The 27,886-nt window shown below is 42.4% G+C and overlaps 1 protein-coding gene across 3 annotated transcripts in view; it reads right to left on the bottom strand.

Annotated features, from left to right (window-relative positions):
• The window catches only part of PDE4B (phosphodiesterase 4B), a 534,189-nt gene that overhangs the window by 15,423 nt on the left and 490,880 nt on the right, over positions 1-27,886 (bottom strand). For 2 of the 3 annotated variants that reach the window (XM_030205673.1, XM_030205672.1), the window contains exon 7: positions 4,280-4,373. In XM_030205673.1, coding sequence (XP_030061533.1) covers positions 4,280-4,373 — 94 coding nt within the window. Of the gene's footprint in view, positions 1-4,279; positions 4,374-5,025; positions 5,361-27,886 lie in introns of those variants that run through there. The other variant, XM_030205674.1, reaches the window with a different exon arrangement.

The following is a 27,886-nucleotide window of genomic DNA, read 5'->3' as shown; positions in this document are numbered from 1 at the left end:
TGACTTAACTGACTATGAGGGGCATAATCGAACGGGACGCCCAAGTTTTCCTGAGGGACGTCCCCGCGAAGGGGCGGGGAAACCCGTATTATCGAAACATGATGGGCGTCCATCTTTGGTTTCGATAATATGGTCGGGGACACCCAAATCTCAACATTTAGGTCGACCTTAGAGATGGTCGACATAAATGTTGAGATGGTCGACCTTAGAGATGATCATCCCCAGTTTTCGGTGACAATGGAAACCAAGGACACCCATCTCAAAAACGAACAAATCCAACTCATTTGGTCATGGGAGGAGCCAGCATTCGTAGTGCACTGGTCCCCCTGATATGCCAGGACACCAACCGGGCACCCTAGGGGGCACTGCAGTGGACTAACTGATGCACTAACTGAACGGTAAAAGCCCTTTCCTTATCGATCCGTTAGCGATTCGGAAAGGAACGGGCATGCATGAAGAAAATCGCATGCAAATGAGCTGCTCGCTGTTAGCTCATTTGCACATGATTTCCTTCCTAAAGAGGGGAAGCCAGTGCAGAGCAGCCAAGTGTTATGCGTGGCTGCTCTGCGCATGCCAAAGACGGCTTCATACACGCAGACAAGCTGTGTAATAATAGCCGTCTACAACCTTAAAAAAACACAAGTCCAGGTGAAAATGTCCAAGTGCTCGTCAGGGACGTCTTTTTTTTTTTTGAGAATGGGTGAAGGACGTCCAAGTTGGGCAGTTGAGGTCCAAAATGTGGATGTTTCATGCCATTGCTATACCTCCGACACCCCCTTTATTTATTTATTTGGATTTTGGATCACAAGTAGCAGCAGTGGGATTTGAACCAGCCACTGCTGGATTGCAAGACCAGTGCTCTAACCACTAGGCCACTCCTCCACTCCATTCCACTCCCTTGAAATTTGGCTGTCCCTGTGGGGAGGGGGCAGTTCAGGACGTCCAAAATGTTTGAAAGGACGTCCACACCTTCGCTGACACACACACACCGCCCCCTCCCCCCCCCCCCCCCAGGGAACTGCATACTGCGGCGATGGACCTGTCAATCTGGCTCTAGATATTCAATGCTGAAGCCCGCACATGACCCGTCACTGAATATCCAGGAATAATGATGGCGGTGGTGGCAAAATGCTCATCAGTGCCAGCTGAATATTGACCCTGAATGAGCTATGCAGACCAATAGAGGCTTTAGCAAAGGATAAAGGAATAATGCAATCATCACATGTAGATCCAGGCATGCGTTACAATGACATTCAATACCATTTTGTTTATATGTTTTCTCTTGGCATTTTATCAAGGCCAATAGCTACAGGAAGAAAATTTACAGTGAGCAGTAAAATCACTCATGCAGATATCCATCCTTGTTACAGTTATAAATATCACTAGGGTCAATTAGGCCCAGTATAATACAGAAAGCTGCATGTTCCAGGCTGTAGCAAGCTATAAACTGTACGACTTGCCCACCATGGCACATCTGACCCTTAGACGCTTCCAAAGAACCTATCCCCCTACCGCAGCTCCCCCAGAAGATTCCCAGTTACCGCTGCCCATCCAGACCTAGACTACCAGGGCATCTTTCACGTAGGCCAGGGGGGAGGGGGCCTACAGGGAGGTAGGGAGTTTTGGGGAGGAGGGGTGGATGCTCTTCAAGATAGGGTTCTTCTAGGGAGCTTGCGGGAGGGGAATGGAGGCACTGGGGGTGCATAGGGAGAGGAAGGGGAGATGCTTGCCACCTTGAGGAGAATAGGGATGGGAAGAGATGCTGATTTTGCAGGGGAGGCAATGGATGGGGTTCAATTTTGATGTCCCTGCCTGCCTTTGGTCCTGGTATGCCCTGCTACTTAAGCAGGAAGGAAATGAATTTTTTTGATAGCCAATGCTGCTTCATCATGTTTGGTGTTAATTCCTGACTAAACATCTTTCTTTTACTTCCTTCTACAATAATGCCAATAGGATTGTTTTCATCTGCTGCCAATCAAACTGACTGTAGGGTTACATAATGATAAAAATAATTGCTTAGTAAGCATTTCCTCCTTCAAACAGGGGGTATTTTATTATGTTGTTATAAAAGCCTACAAACAGCAGGCAATGGTTTCATTTGAAAATAGAAGCAAAATAACTAGATCAAATGTGAAACTTGTGAAAGAAAACTTTTTTGTAGCATTAGTAAAGCACCAGCAAACCAATGATAATTTCTATGCAAGGATTTTTTCATTTCCTGGAAGGGAAAGGGAAAGGGAAATGGGACTTGATATACCGCTTTTCTGAGGTTTTTGCAACTACATTCAAAGGGGTTTACATTTACAGGTATTTACTTGTACCTGGGGCAATAGAGGGTTAAATGACTTGCCCAGAGTCACAAGGAGCTGCAGTGGGAATAGAACTCAGTTCCCCAGGAGTAAAGTCCACTGCACTAACCACTAGGCTACTCCTCCATACAGATAGCCAGTCTGACTTTAACTTTATAATGACTGCACATTTAACACTCTAGCAAGGGGCTGACTTGATGGCCTAGTAGTGACGACACATGATGTCATTCTGTTTCTGAGTTTGGTTTCTATTCCTTCAGCTGAGTAGGGCTGGAGATACTGTGGAAGTAGTGTTTATAGTTTCCTGGGGAAAGGAATCCCACATATCAGTTAACAGTAATGCTAGGTCTACAGTTAATAAGGGGTCCTTTTACTAAGCTGCAGTAAAAGGGGGCCTGTTTTAGCATCAGTACATGTTTTTTAAGCACGCTGAGGACCCCTTTTACTGCAGTGGGTAAAAGGCTGTGTTTTTTGGTCGAAAAGAAATGGCCGTGCGGTACGTGAACCACTTGTCATGTGGCCATTTCAGAGGGGAGCACTTAATGCCACCCATTGAGGTGGCGGTTAGGGCTCCCACACTAACTTGGTGGTAACCGGGCAGCCTGCGGCACTGCCTGATTATCACCGGGTAAGCACCGGGACTCAGTGATGATCCTAGGTCGGCTGTCCCGGGGCGGATTGCTGATGCACACCCCGCCCCTGGCGCAATGACAGCCCTTCGGCACATCAACCCCCCCCCCCAGATGCATTCTTAGCTGCTGGGAGCAGCCGTGCGGCTCTGCTGGCTCCCTGCTCCCTCTGCCCAGGAACAGGAAGTAACCTGTTCCGGGGCAGAGGGAGCAGGGAACCAGTAGAGCTGACAGGTGCACGGCTGCTCTCTGCACCCCTCCAGCAGCGTGCACCCGGGGCCGACCACCCCCACCGCCCCGCCCTTGGTACGCCGTTGCCGGGACTACAAAAATAGCACTGAAAATGGCATTCAAAGGGGGTCGGAACTATCGCTGGGCTCCTGCGGTAGTCCAGTGTTAGTTCTGGAATAGCGAGCGGTAAGCCTGCTTGGGCTTACCAAAGTTTAGTAAAAGGGCCCCCAAATACTCTACCATGTTAGTGTGCACATAACACGTATGAACATGTGTTCTGTACTGCAAGTCCCATTCTATGTGATGGACCTTATTATGCGTGTTGGCAATATTAGTCTGTGCTAACGAGGTAGCCCACTTTAGTAAATCTAGCCTCCTAATAGCCAAGTGTGGGGCATGTGGATTCCAATTTCCAGAGAAAGCCACACTCTGTGGCTCCTGAGTGAGGACTGTCGTTTCAGTGGTGGACAAGTCTGAGGAGGTTAAAAATGGAGAGAAAAACCACATTTAACTGTGAATGAAGGCCATTTCCAATTGAATTAGAAGCCCCCCAAAAGCAGGAAAGAAATGCTGGACCTAAGTAATAATAATGCCATGAGAAAATAAATTGAGACTGCAAATATACAGAGAAGAGATTCAGTTCTAATTCCCTCTCCCTATTGCAGTGTTTCCCAAGTCCAGTCCTGAAGTACCCCTTGCTAGTCAGGTTTTCAGGATAGCCACAGTGAATATGCATGAACTTGATTTGCAAACACTGTCTCCGTTATATACAAATCTCTTTTATGCATATTCATTGTGGATATCCTAAAAACCTGACTGGCAAGGGGTACTCCAGGACCGGACTTGGGAAACACTGCCCTACTGTGTGTTAATGATTACTTACTCATCACAGAAAAGCTTGTTCTTATTTTTTTCTGCAAATTTTAAGAGGGGACACACATTCCGGGATTTTGCTGCTGCATTTCAGATGAATCTATGTAGGTCAGTGACCAAAAATGGAAGAACTCTACTGGAGAATGAATGCAATGACAGAGCACAGGAACATTTTCATTTATGCTATTTTCTCCCCATGAAATCATACTGCTGGGAGATGTGAAGACTCAGTCTTACCTAAGAAGGTGTTGGAAATGTATTCAGACACCTGGTTCCCTGAACGGCTCATCTCCGAGAGGTGTGTCAGCTCCCGGTTCAGCATTCTCTTGAACTGTTGGAAGTTAAAAACACAGCCATGTCAGTCTATTAGAGATAGTTTTGAATTTCATTACATGCCAATGGAAGGAACAAAATATTTACCGGAATTAAACATACTGACACTGTAGAATGTAAGAACAGTGATATGAAGCAGATCATTTTTAACCTTGCACACAATATTTTCAAGCTGTTTATCAGTGGTTTCCATTGATATTCCCAAATGCATCACTCTGTAATGAAATTTAAACCCAACTTTTATCTTTTGATAAGAAGGCAGTAAGTGGTAATGATCTTGGAATAAGATTCTGCTTTGCTTTATAATCTACCTAATAAACATATGCAAATATTAAATGTATGAGACAGGTATTTATACTGTAGAAAATGGAGACATGAACTATATGGACCACATTACCACTTCACTGAATAATTAAATCACATTTTAGCAAACCACTGCATTGTACAAAGCACTTAACACAAAAAAAAACCTAGCTCTGAAGGTACATATGCACACATCATTTGAGTGGACTAAAATACGTTAATGCAAGACGGATCATTTAAAATTGGAAATCACAGTGTATACCTTTCAGCTACATAGACATATAGTTAAACCATGAATGGATTAACATTTAAGCACAATTTAAGAATTTTGTCATAAATTAACCCACCTTGATATAACCCCAAGAAACGGACAGCAAATAGTTTGCTTCAGGCATTTTGGAATCCTCTACCACACCGTCAAAAACCACATACAAAGAATTCACAGTTCAGATAGAGGAATTCCAAACCAAAAAAAAAAAAGAGGAAACCCTGGTTACTGCAGCACCACAATGATTAACAGTTATTCCATCCATGGTCTGCACAAAGCCTGAAACTGTCCGATGCAGGAAAAAAACAAGCTTTCCCTTCCATCTTCAATGCAGAGCTCCATGCACGCTTATTTGTTAACGGAAAAAAATAATGAAATCAAGGATTGCATGAGGAAGCTAAAGCTATCCAAATGTATGCAGAGAGCTGGTCTGCAGCTCTTAGGCATTCTGAGTAGCCTCGGAGCTCAGTTAGCTGAAGGGGGGGGGGGGGGCTACTTCAGATTAGTCTTGCTCAGATGACTATTCCATTTTGAGAAAGGGGGGGGGGGGGGTTGCCAAGCTCTGTACCACAGCCATCATTTAGAAAAGGAACATTAAAATGGAGGTAGTCCTGTGTTCAATTAAATAAATAAATAGCACATTGTAGGGAACCTCCCTATCACAATGTAGCCATTTTAACCCTCATAATGCCTTCAAGAAATGGCTTTATTATTATACTTTTCTATGGTAGGACATGCACACATATTTTAAAGAATTTGTTTTACAGCTTTTCAGCATAAGCTATACTTTTTTCTTTCTTTTCAATGCTAGCTGCACAGTGATTTATTTTCTAAGGTTTTTTTTTTTTTTTGGATTTGGATTTGACTCGCATCTTTTCAGTAGTAGATCAAAGCAATTTACATTCAGATATAGAAGGTATTTTCCTTCCCCAGGAAGGTAAAAATGAATTACCTTTCTATCTATCTATACCTACACACCATATAAGTGCTAATGAACATTATTTCATAAAGCTTACAAACATATTACATATTTACTAGTTATTATGAAGTGCTGCATACTCTATTACACTGAAAAAATTCTGAATCACAGCACATATTCTTACATGCAAAGAAGAGGATTTTTAATGGGTTTTAGCTTAAATGTCATGGTTACTCTTTATAAAGGGCAGTGTCTTAAAATATGAGGAATATCAGAAAAAGCAATTCGCAAAATGCAAATGACAGAATTTAAAGCAAATACAAAGAACATGAACGGTGATTTTTTTTTTTTAATTCACAGCAGCATTTTATTACTGGATCCTGTTTTGGATCCTTTAATATAATGGAAATTTAAATGGCGGGCACAGTTGACTCTTCGAGTCTGCTGTTAATAATTCATTTTTGGTTTAGGGTGACATCATCTGCTTTTCTTGAACTGTGCTAGAAAATATCTCTGCCTGCATGGGAAGCCTCCCTCTGCAGTGTAAAATCCCATTGAACCTATACCGAAGAAGGGAGCTCAGGTACGGCCAGTTGCCAGAAGACTGCATTACCATGGCAACAGGATCATGTGACAAAGAGCGTTCCCAACCATAAGGCTTCCCCCCTTCAGATTATATTACTCATCAACAGGGATGTTCCTTCAAAAAAATCCAACACTGTTCCTTTCAAAATTGTTTTAGTTAGTCTATGTTTTTCGAACATTGTTGTGAAATACATTACGTTATATATGGATGACATATGAAATCATTTTGGTAGAGCTTACTGACTCAGAAGCAGAGTATCCAGCAAGCACGAAGATGTATTAAGCAAGCTCGGGTACACGGCATCTTTCCACACACAGGGCATCATGCTTTATATTTCTACTTTCCAACCCCAGCCCTTTTGTCCTTACACAGCTCCAGCTTCTACTGCGTATGGTCAAGGCACGACCAGGCATAACATGAGAAGCAATTAATTATCTTGCAGAAGGGATGCATTAGCAGTGAAAGATTATCTTAAACTTTCAACTGTAAGTGCTGAGAGGTCCTGGGCACAGATTTTTTTTCCATTATAAAAAAGCTTCCATCAATGATATCGCCAAAACCTTTTGATAGCAAGAAATGTTCTCTGTCTCTAGAAAGAAATGAGTCATAGCTGCTCTGCGATGTTACCAGCACAGTGATTCCCTAGATATCACTGAAGTTACCACTAGATGTTATGTTAGAGAGCAACAGAGGCTCAGTAGGTGAAGAATTAACCATAGGTACAGGGCTTTAATGTAAAGAATGCTACACAATAGTAACTGGATCTGTGATCATCAGCGATGGAATCTGATGATTTTTCATCTGTCTGTTTAGAGGCATGTGCTTCACGGTCTCGTGTCAGTCTACTAGTTGTTAAACCAGTCTGATTCACTCACACGTGCCATGCAGTGATGAGTTCAGATAAATATTCTGTATAATGTGGCAAGAGCCACCTATTTTGCAAAGCTTCAGATCCCTCCCTTCCAGAGGTTTTTCTCAGTGCACACCCATGACCCCTGAAGGTAGGTTCAACCACAAATTAATAAAGCTCATGGACCTGAGGAGAACACCTGAATCACTTCCAGATTCAGCCCTTGAAATCAACAAGAAATCAGAGTTGGCTCAAATCAAGCATTTCACACCATGGTATAAAGTGCCTATATACTCAGCCATAGGAGCCAACTTTTCAAAATTAATGGGGGTGCTAAGCCCAATGGAAATAAACGTTCCCTGGCCAGATACAAGGAATTTTCTCAATATTGGGGGTGCTCAAGCACCCACAGCACCCACAGAGTCGGCTCCAATTTACTCAGCTATATAGGGTGAAATATAAAGATGAAAGACATTTTAAAGATAAGATATGATTTGCTTGAGACTGCCTTTCCAGTGAAATTCTGCATCACATGTGTCGACGTAGATTAATTAGCAACTCATTCTCAATAATAGTAGGAACTAATTTGGTCATGGTGAGCACAAAATAGAAGACACATGGTTCAGGGGGATCTAATACTTCATTACGGTGAGACATCTATAGTATTTAAGCATCATGGTTTGCTTGGCATGCGATCTGCTATGTTCATAATATCAGCCTCATATAATATATGGGCCAGCATGAGTTGCCCAACTTCCATACTGGACACTTGGAACAATTTTGGGAGCGAAGTTTTTGGGCCGTGAAAAAGGGGTGCAATTTCAAAGCTCGGGGTTTTCAGTTCTCTGGATACATTAACAATTAATATTTGCCAAATGAAGTACATGCAGAACCATCAGAATGGCAGCTGACATTACCTGGAAAACCAAAATTCACATTTCAAACTTTTGATATCACATGTTACAAGACAATATCTAGAAATGTATTGGGTAAAGAAAAAGTGTTATGAGTCCCCTGCTTTAGGCCTGACCTCAGTAGCTGCACAACCTTTCACTTAAAACATTAATTCTTCTAATAAAAAGTCATGTTAAACACCTACACCGAAGTTGTGCCCAATCCTGAGATCCGCGCACAAATAAATTAGATAACGAGCTGTGATCAATTATTGCTGTTAATTGGCACTAATTTGGATTGGCGTGCAGATCTAGCTGCACGTGATTCTATATAGATCTGAACCCAAAAGGGGTGTGGCCATGGGAGGGGCATGGACAGGTCAGAGCATTCGCAAAAGATGCGTGCAGTGTTACAGAATACTGGGGATCTGCGCCCAACTTGAACATCAGGATTTATAGCAGGTTTCACCCAAAGTTGGGCATGGGAATATAGGTGCTACTCTATACAAAGCACTCAGCCCAGAGCACCCTTTATAGAGTGGCGCTCAGCACGGATTTTTCCTGGTACCTAATTTTTGTCATCATTTACTGAATTCAGCCCCAAGTGCAGTTTTGTAAATAGGCCCCTTACTGAAGCATTGGGGGGGGGGGGGGGGAGGGATTCGATATATGGTGCCTAAAAAATCCGCGTGGAATACATTTTCACCTAAGCGTATTCTATAAGTGGTGCCCAGATTTAGGCATGGTATATAGAATACACTTAGTTGATATCCCAGTGCCTAAAACTACACTCATCCATTCACACCAACAAAAACATGGCATAAATCCAGGCACGTAGGTTTAGGAACAGAGGGCCATATTCTATACTACATGCACAGATTTCAGAATGCCCATGAAATGCTCACTTTCTCACCCATAACCACGCCCCTTTTTGTCTGCACACATTAGAAGTTAGGCACAGTGTGTTACAGAATACGCTTAGCACGTTGTGCGTGTAAATTCTAATTATTGTCAATTAGTGCTCATTATTGCTTGTTAAGTGCTGTTATCAATGCTAATTAGCTTGTTAAGCTTAAGTTATTCAAGCTGTTAAAGAATCCACCTGGATCTCAGCGTGGATCTCTAGGCGCATTATATAGAATACGTGGGAGAATGGCTAAAGAAACTGTTCGTCACTTTCAGATTTCAGTTTGATATCATGGGAGCCCTAAACATAGGTGCTCATATTTTTTTAAATTTTATTTTCTAATATCAGGCACTACAATCCCTTCCTTTCTCTCAGAGATCTCGTTCACCTATCTCAATAAACACACCATATCATGCAATGTGACTGTCAGCCCATGACAAAGAAGAGCAAGTTTTTCCATAGGAAACAACAGCATTGAAAAGTGGCAACTCCTATAGCCCTTATTTTGGAAAAAAACATTCATGTTATCTCTTGAAAATATGGCCAATGACGTGCAGTGGCTCACACGTTTTCTGTTTCTCTTGGCTGCGATTTCAGACTTACTTTTTTTAAATTGTATTTTCGGGCTCAGCTCTTTCCTTCTGCTTGTTTTGGACTTGAAGCTGAATCAGAACCAACCTTCTCTGGGCTGCAGTGCCACAGACTTTCATTTGCAACTATCAAGGTATTTCACCTGTTTTTGCTACCTTTCCTATTACAGTGTGAGCTCCTGGCTGGGAGCCCACAGACTGCAGATGCCTCTGAAACCCGGTACGTCTGCATCCACTTGGCTTCACTACTGAGCAACAGATGCTACTTCCTTCCATTCAAAGGTTGTGAATGTTTCCTCCTGGGCAATCTGACATCCAGCCAGTCTGGGAAGCAAAAGATGGGCCCCAAAACTGAACTTCATCTTCCGCATGACGGTGCACAACGTCAGACTGGCCCATAGGCATCCAACACATGAATGAAGAAAATCCAGTACTCTACAAGGATAAGAGGAAATGATATTCTGCAATCTTTTTTAAAGATGGGGAAAATATTGAACTAGAGGGCATGGAATGAAACCGCAAAGAAGTAAGCTTAAAAGCAACACCAGGAAATACTTTTTCACCACAAGAGAGGCAGATGCCTGGAACACCCTCCTGGTGGAGCTGGTTGGGACAAAAGCAGTGACAGGATTCAAAATGGTGTGGGATAAACACAAAGGATCCCTGTCTAACAATAGGATAGCACAGAGGGGTGTAAACTGCACAGAGCTGCAGGTAGAATCCTAAACAAAGGCACAGAGGAAGTACTACTACTACTTAACATTTCTAGAGCGCTACTAGGGTTACGCAGCGCTGTACAATTTAACAAAGAGAGACAGTCCCTGCTCAAAGAGCTTACAATCTAATAGATAAGAGTGAGACAAATATAGGACAATCAAGCCATTGTGACATCACTGATGAGGCTGGCTCTCAGGCATTGGTGGAATGAGGCATTATGACATCACAATCTCAGCTCTGGTTAAATCACTGCTATATGTAATACTACTACTACTACTACTACTACTTAACATTTCTAGAGCGCTACTAGGGTTACACAGCGCTGTACAATTTAACAAAGAGAGACAGTTCCTGGTCAAAGAGCTTACAATCTAATAGACAAGTGAACGGTCGGTCCGATAGGGGCAGTCAAATTGGGGCAGTCTGCACGTTCTGCACAGAGCAGCAGGTCTGACGCTAGCCACCTTTATGGGCAGAATAAATGGACCATGCTGGGCCTTATCTGCCGTCCGTTACAATATTCTGAATGTTACTAAGTTATATCTAGAATTCATAGAGAATTACAGAGGTTAGGATGGAAGGATTGACTCACTGGTGAAGATACATTCATGTTTGCAGCAATAACATTTTTTTTAACATGTAGGGGGTCGGGGTCATGGATCTCATATACTGACAGAAAATATGGGGTTCATTGTCTTCTTTACTTTTGCACATGCGACTAATCTTTCTCATTTAGGGCCCCTTTTACTAAGCCGCGTAAGTGTCTATACGTGCCCAACGCGTGCCAAAATGGAGTTACCGCCCGACTACCGCGTGGCTCTTGCGGTAATTTCATTTTTGGCACGCATTCGATACGCGCATCTGAAAAATATCTTTTATTTTCGGACGCATGTAACGGATACATGCCAGGTGGCATTTGACATGCGTAAGTCATTACCGCCCAGATTCTTTACCGCTAGGCCTATGGCTGGCTGTAAAGTCTCAGACCAAAAATGGATGCGCGGCAATTTTTATTTTGCCGCACATCCGCATTCATTAAAAAAAAGGTGCGCTGAAAAATGGATTGACGTGCGCCCGAAACCCGTGCCTACCGCAAGCCATTTTTCAGCACGCCTTTGTAAAAGGATCCCATAGTAAATCTGATTTACTGAAATGCACCAGCTCTGTTGACTAGAGCTGTCAGAATGTAGAAAAATAAATATTCCTCCATCCACAGCATACTAGAAAACACATGGCAATTCCTCTAGGCTAAAATCATTGCTTAACATTTGCCAGTACAGACAGGACCAACAGCTCAAAACCAGTGTAATATTAACGAGACTCCATCAACAATCCTCTGCTAGAATCTGTAATATCTATATTATACTGCACATGTTAATTTTCTGTTCATTATTCATGTATCCAGTTTGCAGACGTCTTGTGAATCCACAGTACCATCAGGAATAATTTTGTTTACTAGCCCTGCCACCATTCTAATGCTAAACCTAAGTAATGTATTTTGACACAGCTATGGTGCTTTTACACTCATACGATGATTAGAATGTTACAATCATAGAGAAACTTGGAATTTTATTCTGAAACCACACAATGAGGAAAAAGAAACTAAAAATACTGGTTAGAAAACTGAAAACCAGCAAAATAACTGGAAACATAGTATGAGGAATATTATATGTGAAAAAATTCTACTTATATACAAATCCAGAGAATGCAGAGTTAATACAGTGAAAATCTGCAATACGTGCCTTTATGTACAATGAGCAACACGAGCTGAATTTCATTCACGTGTACAAAAAAAAAAGTGTTACACCCTGAAAGGGCAGATAGGGTGGATACTATAAACAAGAGACAATGCATCAAGCACTTGGAAATGAGGCATGCCGGCTTAGAGTCTCAAAACCACTCTATGCTTATGGAAAAACCTTTATTCGATAAGGCCATTAATCTGCAAGCCTCATCATAAGAAATCATTTAATATAGATTTAACAAAAGAAAAGTGGCAATTGGATTGCAAATGAGACGATGTCTGCGGGTACGTAATGGTTAGCAAAAACAAACAAAAACTTGGATAAGATGATGCTAAAATAAATTTACTGAGAATAAAGAAAACTTAACTAGAGCCTGAACTTGTTAGATCTCAGAATTGATGCAGGATCAGGACAATACCTGTAGAGGGGACCATCACACACTAGGAGGGGCATTTTCAATATGATGTTTAAGAACAACTTTGGGTGTTTTGCTAAAAAAACGTCCAAAATTCAAGTAGGAAATATAGAGGGGCATAATCGAAAGGGGCACCCAAGTTTTCCTGAGGATGTCCTCGCAGGACGTCCCGGCGAAGGGGCGGGGAAACCAGTATTATCGAAACAAGATGGGCGTCCATCTTTTGTTTCGATAGTATGGTCGGGGACGCCCAAATCACGAAATGTAGGTCGACCTTAGAGATGGTCATCATTAGAGATGGTCATCCACGATTTTTGGCGATAATGGAAACTGAGGACGCACATCTCAGAAACGACCAAATCCAAGCCATTTGGTTGTGGGATGAGCAAGCATTCGTAGTGCACTGGTTCTCCTGACATGCCAAGACACCAACCGGGCACCCTGGGGGGCCCTGCAGTGGACTTCAGAAATTGCTCCCAGGTGCATAGCTCCCTTACCTTGTGTGCTGAGCCCCCCAACCCCCCAAAACCCCACTCCCCACAACTGTACACCACTACCATAGCCCTAAGGGATGAAGAGGGGCACCTAGATGTGGGTACAGTGGGATTGTGGTGGGTTTTGGAGGGCTCACATTAACTACCACAAGTGTAATAGTTGGGGCTGATGGGCCTGGGTCTGCCTGCCTGAAGTGCCCTGCACCCACTAAAACTGCTCCAGGGACCTGCATACTGCTGTCATGGAGCTGGGTATGATATTTGAGGCTGGCATAGAGGCTGGAAAAATATTTCTACAATTTGTTTTCAGGGTGGGATGGGGTTAGTGACCATTGGGGGAGTAAGGTGAGGTCATCCCCGATTCCCTCCAGTGGTCATCTGGTCATTTAGGGCACATTTTTGTGGCTTGGTCATAAGAAAAAAGGACCAGGTAAAGTCGTCCAAGTGTTCATCAGGGATGCCCTTCTTTTTTCCATTATGGGTCAAGGACACCCTTGGGTTAGGCACACCCCAGTCCTGGCTTCGCTACGCCTCCGACATACCCCCGTGAACTTTCGTCATCCTCGCGACGGAAAGCAGTTGAAGACGCCCAAAATCGGCTTTTGATTATGCCACTTTGGCCGACCCTGTGAAAAGGACACCCATCTTGCGATTTGTGTCGAAAGATGGGTGTCCTTCTCTTTCGAAAATAAGCCTGATAGCCATTTTCAAAACAGAAAAAGTCTGTGCATTTATCTTTTTGGTCCATTTTCGAAAAAAAAACAAAAAAAAAAAAACAACCAAAACCCGTCCAAGTGAAAAACACTCAAAATCAAGCCATTGCGATGTAGGAGGAGCCAGCATTCTTAGTAGACTGGCCACACAGACATCCCAGGAGAGCAATGGGGCACCCTAGGGGACACTGCAGTGGACTGCAAATAAATGCTCCCAGGTACACATCTCACCATTGCTCCATTATCTTGTCTGCTGAGCCCCCCCAAACCCCACTACCCCGATTGTACACCACTCTATTAGTCCTTATGGGTGAAGGAGGCACCTATATGTGGGTACAATGGGTTTTTGGTGAGTTTTGGAGGACTCACAGTTTCTACCACAAGTCTGATAGTTAGGGGGATGTATGGGCCTGGGTCTACACTGCACCCACCACTAGACTACTCCAGGGTCCCCATGCTGATCTAATGGACTCGAGTATAATATTTGAGGCTGGCATGGAGGCTGGTAAGTAATATTTTTAATCACATTTTGTGGGGGTGGGAGGGGGTTAGCGACCACTGGAGGAGTAAGGGGAGGTCATCCCTGATTCCCTCCAGTGGTCATCTGGTCATTTAGGGCACTTTTTTTGTGCCTTGTTAATAAAACAGGTCTAGACCAAAATGTCCAACTTATAGCCCTGGATGTTTTTGTTTTGTTCCATTATGGGAGAAAAATGTCCAAGTGTTAGGAACGTCCAGATCCCACCCTTAACATGCCCCTTGTGATTTGAATGCACTTCTGACAGACTTCACAGAAAAATGCCTAAAAATTGGTTTCGAAAATACCAATTTAGACGTTTTTTTGTGAGAAAAATGTGCAAATGCAGATTTATGCCACTTTTTGGACGTTTTTCCCTTTTGAAAATGAGCCCCTAGGTGCTGTGTTCTGCTGAGAAAATATATCATGAGTCTATGGTAGGGCCCTGAACATCCTACCATCAACCCTCTTAAAAATGGGTTGAAAGAAAATTAAAAATAAAGAAAAACAAAACCATAGAGATCTGCAGCTTTAAACATCTTGGTAATTTCTGCAAGTCTTTAAACCAAAGGCCTTTTAAGGTAAGTGCTGGTCTGGTTTGATTGAAATAGAGTCCACTTCAGCTTTTAGTGGAAGATTTTCTACTAGTTGCCAGACTGCTGTATGACTTTCATTATTCTTCCAACTGAAAGCTGGAAGTGAAACTTTGAAGCAAATTACATCAAACCCTCTTCCTCTCCTAAAGTATGTTTAATAAATACTAATTTGAAAGTATTTGAGGTGAAAATATCCCAGCACATAGAATATGTAGAGTTTAATTCAACCCAGTCCACTACAGTTTGAAAAATAAAAACACAAACAGCAAGAAGGTTCATTTGGTTTCAAACTTTTCATACATGGGAAATGTAGACTTTGCTTCTGAGTTATAGATATGGTGCTTAGAAAGTATTACATCTGCTGTCTTATATAAAGTATATTTTCTGCACGCTACAGTAGATCGATCAGGTGCTTCACTTGCAAGATTTCCTCCTTCTTAAAGATATGTACATGGTTAAACTACAGGAGAAAACAGGCGTGCATGGGACATCTATATTTTTGCTATACCAACTCTCTGCAGTCTTAATCGTGCACTACATTTGACAGCAAGACAAAGGGAGAGACTGAAATTGTCAACCATACGCACACAAGTGTACAGAGTCTTCATTCAAAGCTCTTTGGTGGTTCATGTGCATCTGTGCTTTTGTGGTTACTGTGGGTAGCTGGTGACGTACAAGTTGCTGCAAGTTACACAGCAATGCACGTACACAGACACCCCAGTGAGCTCTGAGAAAATGTTGCAGACAGTCCCCACCCTTGACCAAATCCTGCATCACCACCCCACCACTCCTTTCTTCAACAGCAATTTAGTTTTAGCAAAAAATACTTCTTCCTGTTTTGGCTTCTTCTTTGCCAGTCCCAAATCCAAGAGAAAGGGAGAGAGAGAATACAAGCATTCATTTCACAAAAACCTATCAACATACAGCATATCAGAGAATCCATCAGAGAACCCTAACAAAAGTAAAGCATTTTATAATATATTTGAAGAATTTCTACAAAGGTTTATTTCCTATTGTATCTTACGCCTCCTATGTCTCTTTTACTTACATTGAATAAATGTCTAAATCCCAGTTTTACAAAGCCAGGATCACTGCTCCCTCTAAATAGAGCAGGAGTCCTCCCCCTACAGTCCTACCAGTGGGTGGTGCTGTTTCACTATCACAATTTCAATAGTGAGGGACAGGCAACACTGCTGGATTCCAGGGAACCTGTCTGTCTCTAGCCATTGAAAATACAATATTGAAGCACCACCCCCTACTGGTGGCAATACAGTTGGAGGACTCCTGTTTACTTTAGAGGGAACAGTGGCTGGGGAATACATGTCTAAGATTTAAAAATGTGCCTTTGGCAAGGGGACTTTGTCTGGGCATGTTGTGGGTGGGCCTAGGGCAGACCTAATAAAAAAAATGTGTATTGCCTGTTTCAGAAGGAGAATGCACGTATATGTCCGAAGAGATCAACGTCGGAATTTACACCTGTTACCCAGGACATCTAGGGTTCAGAAAATTGCTCCTAATTGACCACTGTTATACTGAAGGGATTAGGGAAGGTCACCCTCTTAATCCCCTAGTGGCTGATGTTGTCTCCAAATGTTTCTGTTTCACAGCATAAAGGTTTGTGTGCCTGCTTTGATGGATTGATATTTTAGATGATATATGGGTCCTGTTTACAAAGGCGCGGTAGCGTTTTTATCACATGCTAAAAATGAATGTGCACTAACCATGTAGACGCCCATAGGAATATTATGAGCATCTACACGGTTAGCGTACATTTGTAAAGTGGATGCTCCTGCTGCACATAACCAGAGCATATGCCCATTTCTTTATGTATTTATGGTTTCTTTGTATTTGCTATATCGCATAATACCGACATGCAAAACATGGAGGTGTACCATTCAAACCTAAAAGAAACAAAACTACTGAAAAAGGAAAACCACTACAATTTAATTGATAGGACAGTAGAAACCACTCAAACAAGATACAGAACAAACAGAAGAGAAAGCAACGGACAGACAAAAGAAAAGGCAATGGACAATAGTCTCAAGTAACATCTTGAGGAGACACCAAAGGCTTGTGAGAATAGCCATGTTTTTAATAGAGACTTAAATTTAGGCAGGGGGAGTTCTCTTCGAATAGGCAATGGGGCACTGTTCCAGTTGAATGGGGCTATGAAAAAGAAAGCTTGGTGCCCAGTCTGTTCTTGTTGGGCTAGTTTGGGACCAGGCAGCACAAGTGGATGGTCTAAGTTGGCAGATCCTGTTTCAAAGTACTAGTGGAATTTGAGATGTTCTGACCTTGTATGTCTCAGTTCTGATTTAACACAAAGGACACAGCAAAGATGACACAAAGATATGGTCTCTAGATGATGCTTAAAAAGCTGAAATTTATTGTGTAGCTTAAAGGACTTGACACGGCCGTGTTTTGGCCAACCGGCCTGCGTCAGGAGTCTTTACAGTCTCTCAAGAATGTCTATGGAAAACCCATAAATCTGTTGATATAGCATCAAATCAAAAAATCTGGTATATTAAAACTCAATGCTCAAAGTTCAGAGCTATACACAGTCGACAGCCAAACTTCGATCAGTTCTATTTATACATCTTTTCTATAATGCCGGTCTACATGTGTGTGTAATACTGCTTATATAATAACCCTACATATACTTATTTATATATTTAATTTATGGCATTTATATCCCACATTATCCCAAACAAATTCAGGTTCTATGTGGCTCACATTGAACAGATTAATTTGATAACTGCTTCTAGTTACATTGAACATATAGTATCTAAAACTCAGTAGCAACAAAATTTACAGACAAGTAGAAAAACTTAATAAGTAATAACAGGCATGTAATAAGATGAAATCATGAGTTTTGCAGTCTGTAGATTAGATATGAGGTTTGTAGCTTCCATCGTTAATAAACGATCTAAACAGGTATGTTTTTAACAATTTGCAGAATGTCTAATATTAACTTGTGTGACTTAGTTGTTTAGGTAGTGAGTTCCATCCCTTGGTACATTGATATAAAACAACAGCAGTGCGAATTGTTTTATATTTAATTTTATTGCATTGTGGAAAGTGGAAAGTAAGGAAATCTCTGGAGAATTTCTTAATGTTGAACACTGGTAACTCAATAAGGTTCTGCATATAAGATGGAGATAAATCATAGATCATTTGATAAACAAATACACATAATTTGAATGTGATACATACATTTAGTCCTGGCACCCAAATTTGGGTACGGGAATAGCGCTGAGTGCCGATTCTTTCTGGCACTGATTTTTCAGTAAACAATTCTACATTTACAAGGGAAAACCTGTTATCAGAGTACAAACTCTACATTAGTTCAATCACAAACAGTACTTTTTATCTTTTAATGATATATTATTTTATTTAAATTATTCCCACCACAAGTGCTCAAATTTTTAAATAATAATGCAGTTACTGTGGAACTCTCATCTACGCATCAAGCATGCACATACACTCGAGCAACCCACACAACCCTATTCATAACAAATTTGTCATACAAAGGTCATAATCCTCAATCTTGTGCTCAAAATCATCGCCAAATGGCATTTGTTTAGATCTTATCATATTCGAGCTTGTCTTCGTTAAAATATAAGATGACAGTTCCAAAATGTTTCATAGGATTATCAATAGGTTTGCAATGCCCCATATCCTGTGCTTCCAGTGTATCAAAAATCCATTGTCAAATATTGTAATCAAATGAATAAATCCTTTCACAAACTGTGTGTCCGTTGCTTATGAGGAGGCACCACAAGGCAAGGAGAAGGCTACCAGAGTAACCGTGAAAGGCTTCTCAACACGTTGACTTTAAAATATCCTGGTCCTCAATGTGAGACCGCATTTCATATTTTCCTTCATCAGGAGGAACCATTTGACAAAATCATTGAGACCGTTATCCAAGTCGCGTATGCGGAGCGTGGCTCCCTAGCGTGATCATCTTATATTTTAACTAAGACAAGGTCGAATATGGTAAGATCTAAACAAATGCCATTTGGCGATGATTTTGAGCACAAGATTGAGGATTATGACCTTTGTATGACAAATTTGTTATGAATAGGGTTGTGTGGGTTGCTCGAGTGTATGTGCATGCTTGATGAGTAGATGAGAGTTCCACAGTAACTGCATTGTTATTTAAAAATTTGAGCACTTGTGGTGGGAATAATTTAAATAAAATAATATATCATTAAAAGATAAAAAGTATTGTTTGTGGTTGAACTGATTTTTGAGTGCCATTTACTGAATCCAGTCCATAGTGTGTATAAAATACTTGCGTTCACACATCTTGGATGTGTGTACAGCTCTCAAGTTAGTGTAAATGTACAAGGCTTCATTATGGTCACAATCTCTGCAATATTTTAGAGGTAATTTTATAAAGCCACATGTGACAGGTGCCTGCTTTATCTGTCAGTCTAGACAGCGTGCTCTACAATTGCTCTTACTGTTGTGTATAAAACCTTGCTTCACATTTTACAAATTAAAAATACATCTACGAGTTGGAAAGAAATGGGAAAACCTATAAACGGTCCTCTTCCTTCCTTTTAAAACAGAGAAGGCAGCTCCTACATGACAAGGAGGGGCATAATTGAACGAAAACGCCTATCTCCATGGGCGTTTATCTCCGAGAACGGGTCCGTGAAGGGGTGGACCGAACCGTATTTTGGGAAAAAATAGACGCCCATGTTTTATTCAACAATGTGTGAGCTGGGCGTTTTTGTTTTTCAGCGATAATGGAAAATGAAAGCGCCCAGCTCAAAAACGAATAAATCCAAGACATTTATTCGTGGGAGGGGCCAGGATTCGTAGTGCACTGGTCCCCCTCACATGCCAGGACATCAACCGGGCACCCTAGGGGGCACTTTTACAAAAACAAACAAACAGGTAAAAGAGCTCCCAGGTGCATAGCACCCTTCCCTTGTGTGTTGAGCCCCCCAAATCCCCCTCAAAACCCACTGCCCACAAGTCTACACCATTACTATAGCCCTAAGGGGTGAAGGGGGGCACCTACATGTGGGTACAGTGGGTTTGGGGGGGTTGGACGACTAATAAGCATTAAGCAGCACAATTGTAACAGGTAGGGGGGATGGGCCTGGGTCCACCTGCCTGAAGTCCACTGCACCCCCTAACAACTCCTCCAGTGACCTGCATACTGCTGCCAGGGAGCTGGGTATGACATTTGAGGGTGAAAATAAAAAGTTGTGAAACATCATTTTTTTGTGGTGGGAGGGGGTTAGTGACCACTTGGGGAGTCAGGGGAGGTCATCCCCGATTCCCTCCAGTGGTCATCTGGTCATTTAGGGCACTTTTTGGGGCCTTATTCGTGAAAAAACAGGGTCCAGGAAAAGTGTCCTAAATTCTAGCTAAAAACGCATACTTTTTTCCCATTATCGGTGAAATGCGCCCATCTTTGTTCGGCAGATAGCCACGCCCCAGTTCCGCCTTCGCCACACCTCTGACACGCCCCCATCAACTTTGTCCGCATCCGCGACGGAGTGCAGTTGAAAACGTCCAAAACTCGGCTTTCGATTATACCGCTTTATTCATTTTTGTGAGATAAACGTCCATCTCCCGATTTAGGTCGGAACTTGGGCGTTTTTCTCGTTCAATTATAAGCAGGTATATGACTGTAATAGGGCTATTCTTTCTGTCTATGTCTGTCTGTCTCTCTATATATATTGGGTGAAGTACTTTTGTGCAGTATAGAGGAGTGGGGCTTGGGTGTGATCATATGTGATGATCTTAAGGTGGCCAAACAGATAGATGGCAAAAGCTAGAAGGATGTTTGGGTGCACAGGGAGAGGAATGGCCAGTATGAAAAAGGAGGTGATGATGCTCCTGGTGAGACCTCATTTAGAATATTGTTTTCAATTCTAGAGGCCACACCTTCAAAAAAGATATAAATAGGATGGAGTCTTCATCATAAAGGGTATATGGACAGACTTAACAATCTCAATATGTACACTTTGGATTAAAGGCGGGAGAGGGGAGATATGATAGAGACATTTAAATACCTCCATTACATAAATGCACAGGAAGCAAGTTTCTTTCAATTGAAAGAAAGCGCTGGAATGAGGGGGCATAAGATGAAGATGAAAGGGGACAGACTCAGGAGTTATCTGAAGAAATACTTCATGGAAAGGGTGATAAAATTTCTGGAACAGCTTCACAGTGGAGGTGGAGATGAAAACTGTAACTGAATTCAAGAGAGCTTGGGACAAGTACATAGGATCTCCAAGGGACAGGAAAGGATAGTACATGGCATAGACGGGCAGATGGTCTTTATCTGCATTCACTGTCCTATGTTTCTAAGTTCTATGTAAGAATGAACCATTCTCGTGTGAGTAAATTTGTGTACATTTTATGCAAAAGAAAGTTGTGAAATCACAGGGCAGTTCTCTGAAGGAACTCTTTGCCTAAATGAACCTGTGATGCAGCACAGCTAACTCTATACTATATTCTTTCTGGTCAGTCTCATCTACAGAGCCAGAAACAAGTAATAATTTTTCTTAGAAAAAAAAAATCGGCTCTGGTATAATGACCTTGAAACCCCTTTTCATCTTTCCTATTAAAGGAAAGGTGGAGCTCAAATGGATGCGAGTCATGCCTTAAAGGTGGATATACAGGTTCTTCTCCCTTTCTACTAGAATGAAAAAAACCCAAGAACTCTAGCACAGAAGATTCACATACACAATCAAGTGACATATTGCAGAAAGACAAATACAAAAGAGAAATAGAGAGAGAGAGAGAGAGAGAATGGTCAACTCTGTAGAGTACAACAATAGTCCAGAAACGAGCCTATTAACAATATAGGTTCAGCATGAAAAAAAAATGGAAAAACGGGGGGAAAGACCTCAGAAAAACGTGACACGCAGCAAAATTGCTGAAATTCTTCCAAACTTGGATGTCACGATGCAAATTCTTTAATCATTGGTCTGAAAACCCCCCGATCCAGCCTATGTGTGAATTTAACAGCGTTACTGATTTTTGTTTGTTTTTAAATATGCTTAAATGTGCTCTAATAACATAGTTGCAAGCTCTTAAAAAAGCAAAAAAGAAAGAAAAAAAGCAACTTAGCTGGCTGGACAGCATGCAGCGTCTTAGGCAGGCATCCGCACCCGATGGACCCGTTTCTCCGTGGGGCTTCTTCAAGGGATAAGGATGCCAAAATCCTGGCTGACAGGCGCTGCTCCAGTAGTTCTGTGGAATAAGAAGTTTGCCTTTCTAAAGGCTCAAGACTCTGTTGCTGCACCTAGGCTGGATTGGGGGGTTTTCAGACCAATAATTAAAGAATTTGCATCGTGATATCCAAGTTTGGAAGAATTTCAGCAATTTTGCTGTGTGTCACGTTTTTCTGAGGTCTTTCCCCCCGTTTTTCCATTTTTTTTCATGCTGAACCTATATTGTTAATAGGCTCGTTTCTGGACTATTGTTGAGGTACACAGGCTTGAAGCGAGCCCCCCCCCCCCCCACCTTTTTGATCTTTGTCACCTCTTTAGAGTCAAACGGGAATTAACCCATATTGGAGATAATTTACTAATGGTTAGTGTGTGCTACACATAAAGAACAGCCATACTGTGTCAGACCTATGGTCCATTTAGCCCAGTATCCTGCTTCCAACAGTGGCCAATCCAGGTCACAAGTACCTGGCAGAAACCCAATTAGCAGCAACATTCTAAGTAGATACCAAAGAGTAGCAACATTTCATTCAGAATCTCAAATAGTAGCAACATTCCATGTAGAACCCCAAAGAATAGCAAGACTATGGAATCTTAGAGAAACAAGATTCCATGCAGAATCTCAAAGAGTAGCACCCTTCCATGCTACCAATCCCGCGGCAAGCAGTGGCTTCCCCCATGTCCATCTCAATAACAGACTATGGACTTTTCCTACAAGAACTTGTCCAAACCTTTTTTAAACCCAGATATGCTAACTGCTGTTACCATATCCTCTAGGAACGAGTTCCAGAGCTTAACAATGCTTACCACGGGCTACCTCACTTCAGCCCCTGTCCTACACAATCCCCTAGGACAACCCCTTTTAAATTAGGCCACCAGTATAAGGGGTCTTTTCGCTAAGCTGCATTAGGTACTAACGCACAGTATCGCAGGACGCACTCAGGTGTCATGCAGTAAATTTGAGATCTGCATGTGCTAGTCTTGCATTAAAAAATGTTCTTTTTTTTATTGAGGGGGTGTGTTAGGGGTGAAGAGTGGGCATTCCTGGGCTAACCAGTTAGTGGATCTGCATTACTGAGCATAACTGGTCAGCGCACAGTAAGGCGTGAGCTCTTACTGCCTACAATATAATTTTAAAAAAATGGTCATGTACTAATAGGAACAATTAGCTCATGGCCATTAATGAAAAAATGAGGAAAAAAGGCAATTTTATGGCTGCAGTAAAAATGCCCTTAGCACCTGGGAGTGACCTGTGTAACCGTGTGTTATGGCCACTTTTTACCACAGCTTAGTAAAAGTATCCCTAACAGGTGAATTTCGAAAGAGAGGGCGCCCATCTTCCGACACAAATTGGGAGATGGGCGTCCTTCTTGCAAGGTCACCCAAATCGGATTAATCGAAAGCCAATTTTGGGTGCCCTCAACTGCTTTCCATCGCGGGGACGACCAAAGTTCACGGGGACGTGTCGGCAGTGTAGCGAAGGCGGGACTGAGGCATCCTTAGGAGATGGCTGTCCTCGGCCGATAATGGAATAAAGACGGGCGTTCCTGATGAACACTTGGGCGACTTTACTTGGTCCATTTTTTTTCACAACCAATCATCAAAAAGGTGCCCGAACTGACCAGATGACCACTGGAGGGAATCGGGGATCACCTTACTCCCCCAGTGGTCAGTAACCTCCTCCCACCATAAAAAAGTTTAAAAATACTTTTTTGCCAGCCTCTATGCCAGCCTCAAATGCCATACTCAGGTCCATCGCAACAGTATGCAGGTACCTGCAGCAGTTGTACTTCAGTGTACTTCAGGCAGGCGGACCCAGGCCCACCCCCCCCTACCTGTTACACTTGTGGTGGTAAATGTGAGCCCTCCAAAACCCACCAGAAACCCATTGTACCCACATGTAGTTGCCCCCCTTCATCCCTAAGGGCTATGGTAGTGGTGTACAGTTGTGGGTTTTGGGGGGCGGGGGGTTGGGGTTCTTAGCACCCAAGGTAAGGGAGCTATGCACCTGGGACCTTTTTCTGAAGTCCACTGCAGTGCCCCCTAGGGCACCTGGTTGGTGTGCTGGCATGTCAGGGGGACCAGTGCACTACGAATGCTGGCTCCTCCCACAACCAAATGGCTTGGATTTGGTCGTTTTTGAGATGGGCGTCCTTGGTTTCCATTATCGCCGAAAACCGAGGGCAACCATCTAAAAAACGACCTAAGGATGACCATCTCTAAGGTCGACCTAAATTTCATGATTTGGGCGTCCCTGACCGTATTATCGAAATGAAAGATGGACGCCCATCTTATTTCGATAATACGGGTTGCCCCACCCCTTTACGGGGCCATCCTGCGAGGACGCCCTCATGAAAACTTGGGTGCCCCATTCAATTATGCCCCTCCACGTGAATTAAAAACCCGAACCTACTGTCAGCCTCTCTGATGGACACAACTTTAAAACACAGGGGCCCTTTTACTAAACTGCGGTAAAATAGACTCTGCGCTAGTGGCGGGGACTGTTTTTACTGCTCGCCAAGGCCCTTATTACTGCAATGGATAAAAAGGCCAGAAAAAGACATGGCTATGCAGTAAAACTGCTCTTACCACCTGACCATGCAGGAGGGGGGAGCAATTACAATCACCCATTGAGGTTGCGGTAAGGGCTCCCGCGCTAACCCAGCAGTAACCAGACGCTGCCAGATTACCGCCAGCTAACCCCCTGCGGAAATATTTTTGGAATATTTCTGCTAGCGCCAGATGTGCTACACGCTGGGGGTGGAACTACCACAGGTGCCCGCACTGGACCGACGGTAGCTCCAGATTGGCGCATAGTAAGCCCGTGGTGGGCTTACCACTGCTTAGTAAAAGGGCCCCAAGTGATTGACTTGGGTAAATACCTATATAAAATACAAATCATTATATGCATCCAGCTTTTCATACATGTGCACGCAACGTTGGAATGCACTACCAACTGCCTTAAAATCAACATATGATCTGACAGCCTTCCGGAAGTCGCTGAAAACTAACTTAGTCAACGAGACTTATAAAAAGAATCCTTCATAACAGACTTACTATCAAATCTGTATTAGACTAATCAACATTGAACTCCTAATTTGGCGACTTTAATTTCACTATTGTTATCTAATGCTATACTCTATTCTACATTTTACATATCTAATATGTATTAATTATTTCTTTACTTCCAATTTTCTTGATCTCTTATGTACCTTCATTGTAATAATACTCTGTTCTTCTCATTCCGTTAATGGTGATTGCCATTGCGGCATAATGTAAGCCACATTGAGCCTGAAAAGAGGTGGAAAAATGTGGGATACAAATGCTGCAAATAAATAACTAAATATACACACTAAAACCCTCTACAAATTGTCATCTAAGGTCTTTCACAAACTTTAGACTCTTTTTAAGAAGCAGCATTACCGATTAGCATGCACTGAATGCGAAGAAGCCCAATCAATTCTCACGGGCTGCTTTGCATTCAGCGCACACTAGTCAGTAACGCTGCTTTGTAAAAGGAGCTCTTTATTTGCTTAATACATACAGAACGCATTAATGCAATAACAGTTCTGAATACTAAACACATTTCTTGCATCTTCCACGATTGCAAACTATTTGCAGCTAAATCTGAACTCACTGTAAATTAGTTAATATAATTCTGGAACCTGACCAGGACTGAAAACTGTAGATCGTTAATTCCTAACTATGGTTGAAGAGCTTTTAATTGTAATAATTTAGCTGTGAGCACAGACTGTACGAAATGTGAGTAATTCACCTAAAAGAGGCGTTCAGTGATGATTTTACAACATTTCTCATGACCTGCCGAAGAAAAAGAAAGCAAAGAAGAAGAAGAAGAAAGAAGGAGACAGCTTGGATTAAGGTTCAGGCTGAACTTTATGAAGCATTTAGGATTTTCCCAATCCTTTGTCTCAGTAATTAGTTTAGAGGCTAAAAAGGAAAAAGGATGGCTAGCGGGAAATGCTGAACATATTAATCAGCGACTGATGAGAGGAGTTCCAGGCTTGATTAGCACTTTCATTTGCTTGGAAGAGAAAAAGAATGGGGATTTCTGCATGAGGGACTCTGCTGTTTAGTGGTAGATCAAACAAAGGAAGTTACAGTACAGAAGAAAATTCTAAACAGTAGGGCACCAGTTAAGGGAAACATCACGTACAAGTGGGCAAAATCTGTAGGCTGGCGGCCCCACAAAACCAATTCTGAGTCAGAAGCTGTGTGGTGAAGCACATAGTCTTTTGGCACAAGCTGGACAGAGCTGAAAGACCATTTGTGTGTCTCCTCTTTACCTTGTTCTTCAGCTTACTGTGTGTCTCCTGATTATCTTGTCTATGGGATAACATTTTAACCCCCCCCCCCCAATTCTAGAAATGGTATTGAAGGTTAGGTGCTCAAAAGGGCCAGTTAGGCAAATAACACAGGGCTCCTTTTACTAAGTGGCGGTAAGCCCAACGTGGGCTTACCGCTCACTATACAGAAAGTACCACCGGGCTACCGCAGCAGCCTGGCGGAACTTCCCACCCCTAGTCATTTCCGGTGCTACAAACATTTATTTATATTTGTAGCGCTGGAATGTACCCTGCGGTAATCGGTCAGGGTTAACGCAGGAGCCCTTACTGCCACCTCAATGGGTGGCGGTAAGGGCTCCCCCCCGAAATGGCCACGCGACAAGTGCTTTACTTGCCACCTGGCCATTTCCTGTAGGAAAGCAAGACTTCCCTTTTACCAGCTGCAGTAAAAGAGGGACTCAGCAAGCATGTAAAACGTGCGCCGACGTCAGCACCGGCCCCCTTTTGCTGCAGCTTGGTAAAAGGGGCCCATAATACATTAATTTGCACTAAATTATCAAATAATTGGTGACAAATACCAATAATTGGTGTTATCAAGCTCTAATTGGAACTAATATGCAGTTGGGTCTGTAACAGTCTTAAGCCCATATTCAATATACAGTGCACCTACTGTGCTGTTTTAACATCAGGACTGATGCAAAGGTATTAGTATTAGGTGCCTTAGGCAAACCTTCAGCCTTGTACCCCCTCTTAACTTGGCATCCCCCAGCAAATCACCCCAAAACCACCCCTCCCAGAATAATCTGGGGTAAATGGGCTATTTGAAAACTGCCCGGTACGAGTAACTCTTGTTATTTCTTTTGAGTTTGTGTGGTTGTCAGAACCTATTATTTTGTATTGACTGGAGTTGCTTTTTGGCACCCTCCAGAAGATGCTGCCCTAGGTAATCACCTAATCCTGCCTAATGGTTGGGCCAGCCCTACTTGATGAGCACATTACTGACAATGTATCATATTATTGCTATTGCTTGGATTTAATTTGTCTATTTCCAAGTTTACTTCATTGTTCTAATTGTGTTTTAAGCTGACACATGGTCAATTTACTAAAATTACAATTTTACTGCAATGTAGGGGGAAAGGGGGAAATGGGACTTGATATGCCGCCTTTGATTTGTAATTTATCTTTCAAATCAAGCATGGTACCGGAAGATTGGAGGGTGGCCAACGTAATGCTGATTTTTAAAAAAAAGTTTCCACGGAGATCCGGGATGTCGTTGCGGAGCAAAATGGTATAGACTATTATAAAGAACAAAATTACAGAGTATATTCAAAAGCATGGCTTAATGAGACAAAGCCAACATGGATTTAGTGATAGGAAATCTTGCCTCACCAATCTATTACATTTCTTTGAAGGGAAAGGGAAATGGGACTTGATATACCGCAGTTCTGAGGTTTTTGCAACTACATTCAAAGTGGTTTACATATATTCAGGTACT

Source organism: Microcaecilia unicolor, chromosome 6 (genome assembly GCF_901765095.1).
Source record: "Microcaecilia unicolor chromosome 6, aMicUni1.1, whole genome shotgun sequence".
Lineage (NCBI taxonomy): Eukaryota > Metazoa > Chordata > Amphibia > Gymnophiona > Siphonopidae > Microcaecilia > Microcaecilia unicolor.
The sequence above is the reverse complement of the archived record's forward strand: the minus strand, read 5'-3'. Positions and strand labels throughout refer to the sequence as shown.